This window comes from Oncorhynchus nerka, linkage group LG26 (genome assembly GCF_034236695.1).
Source record: "Oncorhynchus nerka isolate Pitt River linkage group LG26, Oner_Uvic_2.0, whole genome shotgun sequence".
Classification (NCBI taxonomy): Eukaryota; Metazoa; Chordata; class Actinopteri; order Salmoniformes; family Salmonidae; genus Oncorhynchus; species Oncorhynchus nerka.
The window spans coordinates 2,222,826-2,235,322 of record NC_088421.1 but is presented as its reverse complement, the minus strand read 5'-3'; the positions used below and the strand labels follow the sequence as shown (position 1 = coordinate 2,235,322).

General features: G+C 44.7%; 1 protein-coding gene across 1 annotated transcript in view; it reads right to left on the bottom strand.

Moving 5' to 3' along the window:
• Positions 1 to 12,497, bottom strand: part of LOC115109990 (transient receptor potential cation channel subfamily M member 4-like) — a 68,382-nt gene that overhangs the window by 40,389 nt on the left and 15,496 nt on the right. Inside the window, exons 4-6 of the mRNA XM_065011110.1 lie at positions 8,410 to 8,584; positions 1,192 to 1,361; positions 458 to 635 (exon numbers count right to left, since the gene is read on the bottom strand). Coding sequence (XP_064867182.1) covers positions 458 to 635; positions 1,192 to 1,361; positions 8,410 to 8,584 — 523 coding nt within the window. The remainder of the gene's footprint in view (positions 1 to 457; positions 636 to 1,191; positions 1,362 to 8,409; positions 8,585 to 12,497) is intronic.

The following is a 12,497-nucleotide window of genomic DNA, read 5'->3' as shown; positions in this document are numbered from 1 at the left end:
ATATAAGCAATACAAAAGAGTTACACGAGCATCACAGAGTATTAAAGGTTATATCATATCGCAAAGGACGTTGGTACATGTGAAAACTCATACTCGAACGTTATGAGAATGAAATCAAGTTTTGTAAATATGTTGCAATAGGATATGGGCTTTATCGCATCTAGCTATCAACATGACTGTGGTTCTACTGATTGAATTACATCTAGTCGCATTTTCCAACCGCAAACAAGGAGTCACCATTCAGTGGTCCCCTTTAATGCTCATTACGGCTTAGCCTCAAGCCTTAGCTTAACACTGATAAGAAAAGTAATATTGTTGATCTGAACATACAGAAGTACACATTAAATGGGTGGCTTAAACATATTGCACGCCACCTGTACACCTGGGGGCTAGTCTTATAAGTGTGGGTGTGTGTATCTATGCGCATGTGTGCGTGCATGTAACTACTGAGTCTCACCCCAGATGCCTGTGCGCTGGTGGGAGATGTAGTCCTCCATCTTGGCCCGGAAGGCCGTTTCCCCTCCCCGCTGGCCTACACTCCCATCATCCACCAACAGGAAGGCCTGGTAGTTACTATCCAGGCAGCACGAGTCATGGGACGTGTTCTGGACATAATACCGTGCTGGAAAACTACCCTGAGAGAGGAAGAGGAGGAGGGTATCAAATCAAATTTTATTTGTCACATACACATGGTTAGCAGATGTTAGTGCGAGTGTAGCGAAATGCTTGTGTTTTTTTTTCTTGTTTTTTTTTTCAAATCAAATCCAATTTTATTTAGAGAGTGAGAGAGAGAAAGAGCGAGAGAGCAGAGATAGAGAAGGGGATCAGAGGCGGAGAGAAGGATAAAGGCAGAGGGGGAGTGAGATCGGGGAAGTAAAAGGGGGGTAGAGAGAGAGAGAGACAGAGAGAGAGAGAGAGCGAACATTGTGATTACCTTCCCTTGTGTAATACAATTTCCTTGTTATTGTTATTTATTTGATTTCCTGTGGCTTTGCTTTGTTGAGTGAGAAAGGGTGAGAAGCAGAGGGGAGCTACTGTATGAGTGTATGTGTCTGTGCATGTTTAATTCTATATACATTGAACAGTGTATGTGTATGTGTGCCTGTGACGTCACACCATTTGTGTGTGCATTTGTGTGTGTGTGTGCGTGTGTGTTTGTGTGTCTGCGTGTGCACATATGTCTGCGTGTACCTCCGAGTTGATGAGCTGCTGTCTGTTGTGCACCAACCCCCAGGGGGCCACGCCCACAGCGATGACTTTCTTCTGGGACAGGGAGGAGGCCGCCGCCGCATGATCCCTCACTGCTTCCCCAACACAACGTCCCACCCCCTCCCTCAGCCCCCCCGTCACTATCCACGCCCCTGAAAAGAGAGGAGAGGGATGGAGGGAGAAAGAGAAGAGGAGGGAGAAATGTGGGGAGCGAGAAATGTTTATGACACAATAATAATATGCCAGCAGACGCCTTTATTTAAAGCGACAGTGAGTGCATACATTTGTTTTATGTGTATGTGACACTTGCGGGAATTGAACCCAAAACCTTGGAATAGCAAGCACACTTTCTTACCAACAGCGCAACACATGATCATAGACAATGGACAGTAAACAATAGACAGATAAGGAGTTTGTTGGTTATGAGTCAAGGGAACTGTGCAAATACGTACTCTTACACATCCTTCCTTTCCTAATACACTGCTCAAAAAAAAAGGCGAACACTAAAATAACACATCCTAGATCTGAATGAATTAAATATTCTTATTAAATACTTTTTTCTTTGCATAGTTGAATGTGCTGACAACAAAATCACACAAAAATTAAAGTGGAGAACCACACTACAGGCTGATCCAACTTTGATGTAATGTCCTTAAAACAAGTCAAAGTGAGGCTCAGTAGTGTGTGTGGCCTCCACGTGCCTGTATGACCTCCCCTACAATGCCTGGGCATGCTCCTGATGAGGTGGCGGATGGTTTCCTGGGGGATCTCCTCCCAGACCTGGACTAAAGCATCCGCCGACTCCTGGACCGTCTGTGGTGCAACGTGGCGTTGGTGGATGGAGCGAGACATGTCCCAGATGTGCTCAATTGGATTCAGGTCTGGGGAACGGGCGGGTCAGTCCATAGCATCAATGCCTTCCTCTAGCAGGAACTGCTGACACACTCCAGCCACATGAGGTTTAGCATTGTCTTGCATTAGGAGGAATCCAGGGCCAACCGCACCAGTATATGGTCTCACAAGGGGTCTGAGGATCTCATCTCGGTACCTAATGGCAGTCAGGCTACCTCTGGCGAGCACATGGAGGGCTGTGCGGCCCCCCAAAGAAATGCCACCCCACACCATGACTGACCCACTGCCAAACCGGTCATGCTGGAGGATGTTGCAGGCAGCAAAACGTTCTCCACGGCGTCTCCAGACTGTCACGTCTGTCACATGTGCTCAGTGTGAACCTGCTTTCATCTGTGAAGAGCACAGGGCGCCAGTGGCGAATTTGCCAATCTTGGTGTTCTCTGGCAAATACCAAACGTCCTGCACGGTGTTGGGCTGGAAGCACAACCCCCACCTGTGGACGTCGGGCCCTCATACCACCTTATGGAGTCTGACCGTTTGAGCAGACACATGCACATTTGTGGCCTGCTGGAGGTCATTTTGCAGGGCTCTGGCAGTCCTCCTCCTGCTCCTCCTTGCACAAAGTCGGAGGTAGCGGTCCTGCTGCTGGGTTGTTGCCCTCCTACGGCCTCCTCCACATCTCCTGATGTACTAGCCTGTCTCCTGGTAGCGCCTCCATGCTCTGGACACTACACTGACAGACACAGCAAACCTTCTTGCCACAGCTCGCATTGATGTGCCATGCTGGATGAGCTGCACTACCTGAGCCACTTGCGTGGGTTGTAGACTCCGTCTCATGCTACCACAAGAGTGAAAGCACCGCCAGCATTCAAAAGTGACCAAAACATCAGCCAGGAAGCATAGGAACTGAGAAGTGGTGTGTGGTCACCATCTGCAGAACCACTCTTTTATTGGGGGTGTCTTGCTAATTGCCTATAATTTCCACCTGTTGTCTATTCCATTTGCACAACAGCATGTGAAATTTATTGTCAATCAGTGTTGCGTCCTAAGTGGACAGTTTGATTTCACAGAAGTGTGATTGACTTGGAGTTACATTGTGTTGTTTAAGTGTTCCCTTTATTTTTTTGAGCAGTGTATATAAATATAATATGCCATTTAGCAGACACTTTCATCCAAAGCAACTTACAGTCATGCATGCATACATTTTATGGGCGTGGTCCCAGGAATCAAACCCACTATCTTGGCATTGCAAGCATAGCGCATAGCTCTACCAACTGAGCTGCAGAGGACCACAGGTGCTACAGATGACTTTCCTCCCTCTTTCCTTCAAAAGTCCATTTTGTCCATTTAATGGCAGTGAAAGATGCCACCATGTATTGGAATCAGGCCCCGGAATAGTTTTCTTTCAAATACTCAATTTGTTTGCTCACCTACGCACTTCTATTCCTTCTCTGGATCAGCTCTCATCTGACCTACTGGTTTGCCTCTTACGACTGCTGTGTCTGCAAACTTTATAATGCTTTATGGCTGAACATGCTTATTTCCCTGCCTTGCTTTAACAAACAACTGTCTGGCTTAGATGGTCTTGTGTTTTGTGAACTTCGAACCAGTAGAGCCAGAGGAGAAGAAGGAGACTCGGAGACAGATGGAAGAGGAAGCAAGACACCCCACTAGCTGGATTTATCTTTTTTTATGGTTCAATGAAAATGAATTAACTAAGTAGACCAGACTCAGCTGCTATTAAACTGGTGTCTATGGGAGACACACCCAGTTAAGTAGACCAGAATTTACCATTTTCTTCTAATGGTAAACGGCTTAATTTATTCACCATCTTTGTCTGAACTTCGAAATTGTATATACACTGTAGATGTAGGAAACATGGGAAAGTTATGCTGCTTTGAAAGTTGATGAGCTTGTTAACCCACTAGGAGACAAGTAGAAGAAAAAGCCTTTGAAAGCCTCTTTGTTTACACCTATTCAGCATTGTTCCCTTTAGCTCACCCCACCCACGCACCTTAACCCCACCCAGAGTCAGCATGTGAGTCATCGTGGCATTTTTGTATTTATTTAACCAGGTAGGCCAGTTGAGAACAAGTTCTCATTTACAACTACAACCTGGCCAAGATAAAGCAAAGCAGGGCGACAAAAAACAACACAGAGTTACACATGGGATAAACAAAAGTACAGTCAATAACAATAGAACAATCTATATACAGTGTGTGCAAATGGAGTAAGGAGGTAAGCCAATAAATAGGCCATAGTAGAGAAGTAATTCTAATTTAGCAAATTAACACTGGAGTACTAGATGTGCAAATGATGATGTGCAAGTAGAAACACTGGTGTGCAAAAGAGCAAAAAAAGTTAATAAAAACAATATGGGGATGAGGTAGGTAGTTGGATGGGCTATTTACAGATGGGCTGTGTACAGCTGCAGTGATCGGTGAGCTGCTCAGATGGCATACGCTTAAAGTTAGTGAGGGCATATAAGTCTCCAACTTCAGAGATTTTTGCAATTCGTTCCGGTCATTGGCAGCAGAGAACTGGAAGGAAAAGCGGCCAAAGCAGATGTTGGCTTTGTGGATGACCAGTGAGTTATACCTGCTGGAGCGCGTGCTACGGGTAGGTGTTTTTATGGTGACCAGTTAGCTGAGATAAGGCGGAGCTTTACCTAGCAAAGACTTATAGATGACCTGGAGCCATATTCGTCTGGCAACGAATATGTAGCGAGGGCCAGCCGACGAGAGCATACAGGTCGCAGTGGTGGGTGGTATATGGGGCTTTGGTGACAAAGCGGATGGCACTGTGATAGACTGCATCCAGTTTGCTGAGTAGAGTGTGGGAGGCTATTTTGTAAATGACATCGCCGAAGTCGAGGATCGGTAGGATAGTCAGTTTTACGAGGGCATGTTTGGCAGCGTGAGTGAAGGAGGCTTTATTTGCGAAGCCAATTGTAGATTTAATTTTGGATTGGACATGCATAATACAAGTCTGGAAGGAGAGTTTACAGTCTAGCCAGACACCTAGGTATTTGTAGTAGTTGTAGTCAGAACCGTCCAGAGTAGTGATGCTAGTCGGAACGGGCGGGTGCGGGCAGCGATCGGTTGAAGAGCATGCATTTAGTTTTACTAGCATTTAAGAGCAGGTGGAGGCCACGGAAGGAGAGTTGTAATGGCATTGAAGCTCGTTTGGAGGTTTGTTAACACAGTGTCCAAAGAAGGGCCAGATGTATACAGAATGGGGTCGTCTGCGTAGAGGTGGATCAAGGAATCACCCGCAGCAAGAGCGACATCATTAATATATACAGTGAAAAGGGTCGGCCCGAGAATTGAACCTTGTGGTGCCCCCATAGAGACTGCCAGAGGTCCAGACAACAGGCCCTCCGATTTGACACACTGAGCTCTATCTGAGAAGTAGTTGGTGAACCAGGCGAGGCAGTCATTTGAGAAACCAAGGCTGTTGAGTCTGCCGATAAGAATACGGTGATTGACAGAGTCGAAAGCCTTGGCCAGGTCGATGAAGATGGCTGCACAGTAAAGTATTTTATCGATGGCGATTATGATATTGTTTAGTACCTTGAGTGGGACTGAGGTGCACCCATGACCAGCTTGGAACCCGGATTGAACAGCGGAGAAGGTACGGTGTGATTCAAAATGGTCAGTAATCTGTTTGTTAACTTGGCTTTCAAAGACTTTGGAAAGGCAGGGCAGGATGGATATAGGTTTGTAACAGTTTGGGTCCAGGTGGAAAGCATGGCCAGCCATAGAGAAATGCTTATTGAAATTCTCAATTATCGTGGATTTATCGGTGGTGACAGTGTTTCCTAGCCTCAGTGCAGTGGGCAGCTAGGAGGAGGTACTCTTATTCTCCATGGACTTTACAGTGTCGCAGTACATTTTGGAGTTAGAGCTGCAGGATGCAAATTTCTGTTTGAAAAAGCTAACCTTTGCTTTCCTAACTGACTGTGTGTATTGGTTCCTAACATCCCTGAAAAGTTGCATATCGCGGGCGACTATTCAATGCTAGTACAGTACGCCACAGGCGTCCTCCAGAAACTAACCTCCAGTTCCTACTCCTGTTTAATTGTTGAGTCTTTGTTGAGTCTTTCCTCTTTTGTTCTCTATTGCTTGTTTTTTGCTCCTTTTTTTCTTTTGCTCCTTGTTTTTTAAGCTGACAACATCAGAGGGCACTATCAGACCAACTTCTTGAATGGCCTACTCCATGAAGTTTGCACGTGTCTAAAAAACATTATTTTTCTTGAAAACATTTGTTTTTACACTTAAAGCCACAATATTTAACTTTATGGGCAACCTGACCAAATTCACATAGAAATGTGAGTTATAGATATTTCATTCTCATTGAAAGCAAGTCTAAGAAGCTGTAGATCCATTCTATGTTGGCTATTTCTATGCTTACCATTTTTAAGATTCTTTTTTTGCGTCTTTTATTTTTGATTTTGTACACCAGCTTCAAAGAGCAGAAAATACAACATTTTTGGTTATGGAAAATATATTTCACAGCGGTTAAGATTTATATGTCACATAAACTGAAATTAGGCTAACTATTAGAATTTTAGCTACCAGGTAATGGGCGGAGCGATTTATTTAATACATTACTGTATTTATACTGTATGTGGGATATTGTTTTTCAACATGAAAAGTTAAACCATTCTACCACTGAGCTTTGACGATAGCGGCAGATAAATTCAGGGCAGCAATGTTGTTGAGCGCTAGCAACAAAGATTACCTACATACTGGCCAGCGGTATGTTCTGTTTGCTTCAACGTTTTCTACGTTGCATGACGGTTTGAACTGAACGACACGTTTCCTTTGAGGTACGTTTGCTCCCGTTTGTTAGGTGTGGCCTGGCCAATATGAGTTTGAGCATCTGAAACTTGTGCAACACACCATATGGAAGCTGGGCCACTATAATCGAAACATTTTTCAACTGGTTCTTCAGTACAGTACCGTTTCCATTGTATTCAACTTTGCACACCATTCTGTCGCACTGAACGCAACCCCGGAAGCCTCAAATCTGTTATAGACAGAAGTCTGTGGCATGAAAGACCAATCAGGACTCATCTCACGGCATGTCCAGCCACTCCATTAGCTCAGCCAATCAGGGCAAGCCAGGAAGGATCCTGTCTTTCTCCCTGGCTGCATTCAGTACGTAAAAAAAAACGGTGTGCAACATTCAGTTAAACGGCCAGTAAAACGGGGAGGGGTTGGGTTGTGGGTTGAAAAGTGAGGGGATTCTATCAATGACCCAGGCATGCACTGGGTGAAGCGAGTTAACGTTGATTGCATTTAATTTCGAATCGGGCCACCTCCTGGGCATGAGCAAAGTGCCCCGTTTTGACCGACGACGAAGTCGGCTGAAAACAAAAGTGACATAGGTTAAGCACATAAGTAAGATTCTTTGTTTCCACATGCAAAAGTGTTTGCTTTTGATTAAAAAAAGGCTTTTTCTGCCTTCCAAATGAGTTGTTGACAACATGACCGGGCGGCGCAGATTACTGTTCTTTTTGAGACGGGCGCTCCTCCCTCACCGCTTTTGTTACAGAATGGCTCAATTACGCTTTACAAATTATGAATATGCTTGAGAATACGTCGCTCATTGCTTCAAGCCACAACTGCCAAACAGAGCAAACGTACCTCAAAGTCTGTTTAAAAACATTGAAGAACATTTTGGGGAAATCTGTCATGTAGTACAAATGTTCACACAATGTAGCAAACATTTAATCAAACTGAATGCACCCCTATATAGCTTAGTGCTTTCTCCTTAGCTAAACTAGGCTTGTAATTTGTTTTTCACATCATTACAGTGCCAGTCAAAAGTTTGGACACACATTTCTTTATCTACTATTTTCTACATTGTAGAATAATTGTGAATATATCAAAAAAAGAACACAAATGGAATCATGTTGTCACCAAAAAAGTGGATACATAATAAAAATAACAGCCCTACTGTGAAGTAGGAACTAGCACCAGCTTCCTTAATCCCATCACAAATGGTTACTAAACAACTCAAGACATCAAAAGGGGTTCTTAGATACTTGTGTATAATGCATTATAACCACATCATGATGCATTATTCCTGTATGTTAAAGAGACTGGACCCATTCATCTCAATATGAATTATTGATATTTTAAACAAATAGGTTAAACAGTGGGCGTTGTCCTCACCTGTGCTCTGTGCCGTCCTGACCAGCCTCTGACCCAGGACACCAGGGTGTGTGTGTGTGTGTGTGTGTGTGTGTGTGTGTGTGTGTGTCTCACCTGTGCTCTGTGCCGTCCTGACCAGCCTCTGACCCAGGACACCAGGGTGTGTGTGTGTGTGTGTGTGTCTCACCTGTGCTCTGTGCCGCCCTGACCAGACCCTGTCTCAGCACCTCCCTGACCCAGGGCTTGACCTTCTCGCGACCACCCACCACAGAAACCACCAGGTTGGGGGAGGGCACACCCCAATGGGTCGTCATCAGGCTGTACATGATATGAGGTGGGGTGTCGCATGACAAACGCAGGAACTGACCAATAGGAAGAGAAGAGGGGAAGAAATGGACAATTAGTATCGCCACACAATAAAGTTATGATGATCAAGCGGCTGTGGTGGTTTATGAATACCTATGCTACATAAAGTGCTCCTAGCTAGTTGCTTGTTTTGCCTATGGTGTAGCTATTCAGAGGCGAAGAGATATCGGTACAGGTGAGAACATTCCGTCTGACTGAGCCAATGTTGTGAGGCCTGGCAGCACTGCTAGAACACGGACTTCTCTGCTATGGTTCCATAAAATGCCAGACAGACGTTCTGCTGCGACAGCCTCATACAGTATCTCACCACTGTTAAATCATGTGACACATGGGAAAAAAGTGTTTTCTTAACATTTAAACTACTTTTTTTCTTGTTAAAACGGTAAGAAAGATTCATAAAATTCCACGTGAATTCACAATGCAGAATATCAATTCCGAGCCCAACCCGATATCTGACATCAGGACCGATTTTTCTCCACAACCTGATCCACCCACATTTTTCGGGGGGGGGGCGATTCGTGACAATTTATGTCTTATGTCCATTGTTGGGGGCCTGCACTGCTGCCAGCAACGGTTTGGGTCTCATGGAGCGTCTCTTTCAGAGGGTAAAGAATTGCACCTTTACTACCGTTACTGTATCTCAATTCCGCCTCTCAAAGTTTGCATTTCACCACCTTCTGAATGAACTTCACAAAGTATTGCCATACAGGATCTAAATGCTTTGTAATGCCAGTACCAAATTGCTCCCTCCGCTAGTCCTAAATCGCTCCCTCCCCCTTGCCCCCAATCCTTTGATGTTTGCAGATCTGGGCAGGTAGGTTAAAAGCAGTGCAATGATGGATCTCACACCTTACAGGTGGCTAGGGCCAAGGGAAGAGGTAGGGAGCGATTTGAGACCGGACGTAAATGTTGAGGAGACTTTCCCAATCACACCGAGTTTCGCTAACGCCTCGATCTGCACTCAAACCTGTTTCATTATGTAATTCAACATGTTTATGGGATACGTGTGCAAAAAAAGATTCACCTTTTTCCTACTATTTATGTGAAGTCTACGCATACAATTTGATGCATACGTTAGATTTTGTCACGGATCCTTCCGGAACTGTCATTACGCACACCTGGTCCCTATTCCCAGTGATTAGTAATTGTATAAGTGTGCCCTTTGTTCACCATTGTCCTGTCGATAATTGTTCCAATGTCCGTTGGTCGTGTGTTTTGGCTTTCATGCCATTGTGGATTGCGCAGATGATTACGGATCTCGTCCCGTGTGATAATCATTGTGCCATTGTGAATTTATTCGAGGTACTCCTGGCTCTTTTGTTTGGGTCTCAACCTTGTGTTTTGTATAAGTGTTTGTTTGGTCTTCGTCCCCATGCCTTTACATGGCATGCTGTAATTTGGGTAAATAATAACCCCTATTACGCATTCCTGCACCTATCTCCCGATCCTTATACCAACGGGACAGATTTATACAATGTATGCACCATGCAGAACGCAATGCAACTGCCTCTGCAACGCAATGCTGCAAGGCAAACGCAGCATTCCGTTCTAAATTAATGTTCTTCTGGTGTACCAAAACGCAATTACGCTGTCGGTCTGATCGAGGCGTAATGGTTATCTCTCTGTTCTCTCCCTCTAAATGAAAAGACACTTAACTCTGCATGTCTAGCAGATTGGATGTTAGCCTACCACCTCAAGCAAGATAATCTGCTCTTCCTCACTGGAAAAGCTTGCCTGCTCCAAGACCTCGGCCATGGTTAACAACTCCATTGTGTCCCCCTACCACTCTCCACTAGCTCCCATCAGCAGTGTGCATCAAATTCAAGTCCCTGTTGCTTGCCGACAGGGCAGCAATGGGAATCGGCCCTCTCCAATCTTCATCAGCACTGCCAAACTTACATGCCTTCATATTGCCATTATACACTGTGCGAACAAAACATTAACAACACCCCCCTCCCCCTTTTCCTAGCCTGGTGGGTAGGAGGTTTGGGTCAGTAACCGAATACCCGAGCTGACAAGGTAAAAAAAAAAACTGTCGTTCTGCCCCTGAGCAAGGCAGTTAACCCAATGTTCCCCAGGTGCCGATGGCGTGGATGTCGATTAAGGCAGCCCCCCGCGTCTCTCCGTTCCTCCAGGGCCACTAGCTGTTGCATATCTTTGTCCTGTCACACCTGATTCAACTAATCAATTGCTTGAGGAGGGATGTCCAGGGGGATATAAATGTTTTGTCTAGAACAAATATAATTATCTGCCAAGTAGAATAGGAAATTGTAATAACTCTATTCATTACATTTGCACTTGCAATGTTCTGTACATTTCACCTGAGATGTCACTGACTATACCTCAGTTGTACTTCTGTTGGAATTGAACAAAAATAACTGGGGGTCCCAAGGAACGTATTAAATTAAATACTGTTCCACTGTTCACTCCTAGTAAACAGTCAATCAGCTTGGTCCATAATGTAACTCATTACAATGGGTTATTATCACTGGTTATTCATGCATCTTTTTCCATAACTATTTCTAGCTTCATCTCCCTGGATCTTCCTAAGGTCTATGTGGATCCCCATGACCTCAAGGAGGAAGTCAAGGTAAGCCACACATAGGGTGTTGCAGCCAGCCGCGACTGGGAGACCCATGGGGCAGTGCACAATTTGCCCAGTTTCGTCCGAGATAGGGGAGGGTTTGGCCGGCAGGGATGTCCTTGTCCCATTGCGCACTAGCGACTCCTGTGGTGGGCCGGGCGCAGTGCACGCTGACACGGTCACCAGGTGTACGGTGTTTCTTCTGACACATTGGTGTGGCTGGCTTCCGGGTTAAGTGGGCATTGTGTCAAGAAGCAGCGTGGCTTGGTTGCGTTGTGTTTCGTCGGACACACGGCTCTCGACCTTCGCCTCGCCCGAGTCCATACGGGAGTTGCAGCGATGAGACAAGACTGAAAGACTGAAAAAGGGGTACATTTAAAAATGTAAAATAAAACCACACATAAGGTGTACCTCAATATGTAATGGATACGCATCGGCGTGCTTCACAATGTTAAAATATAAACACACCTGGAGACACCTCATCATTTTTGTAGAGGGGTTGTTGCCCGGGCAGCGCTACCGTAGCTAGCAAAATAGTATAGAAACCAGGGCCACTTGCATTTCCCCCACATTTTTCAATCAGGTGTGTCATAAGTTAAGTACTTTCAATACAGCTGACTTCCACTGACATAGGCTTTCGTAGTTCATAATAATAGCCCTTTTTGTTCCAGTCTTATCTTTAGATAAAGTGGTAGCCCATCATGGGCAGGGGCCAGTGGATGCTGGTGGGAGGAGATATAGGAGGATGGGCACATTGTAATTACTGGATTGGAATTAATGGAACAGAGTCAAACATGTGGTTTACATATGTTTGATACCATTCCATTTATTCCATTATAGCTATTATAATGACCCATCCTCCTATAGCTCCTCCCACCAGCCTCCATTGGCAGGGGCCCATGGTAGGGTAAATATATTGCTGGAATTGACTTTTCCCCAAATGGGAATATTATTTTCCATAATTTCCAATGTTGCCCTGATCTTATCCCTTCAATTTACTTTTACAGTGCATTTGGAAAGTATTCAGACCGCTTTACTTTTTCCACATTGTTACGTTACTGCCCTATTCTAAAATTGATTAAATAGTTTTCCCCCCTCATCAGTCTATACACAATACCCCATTATGACAAAGCAAAAACAGGTGTTAAAAGATTTTTGCTAGAAAAAGAAAAATACAGACAGATATATAACATTTACATAAGTATTCAGACACTCAGTACTTTGTTGAAGCATCTTTGTCAGCGACTACAGCCTCGACTCTTCTTGGGTATTCTTCTTGCATATGATGCTAGAAGCTTGGCACACCTGTATTTTGGGAGTTTATC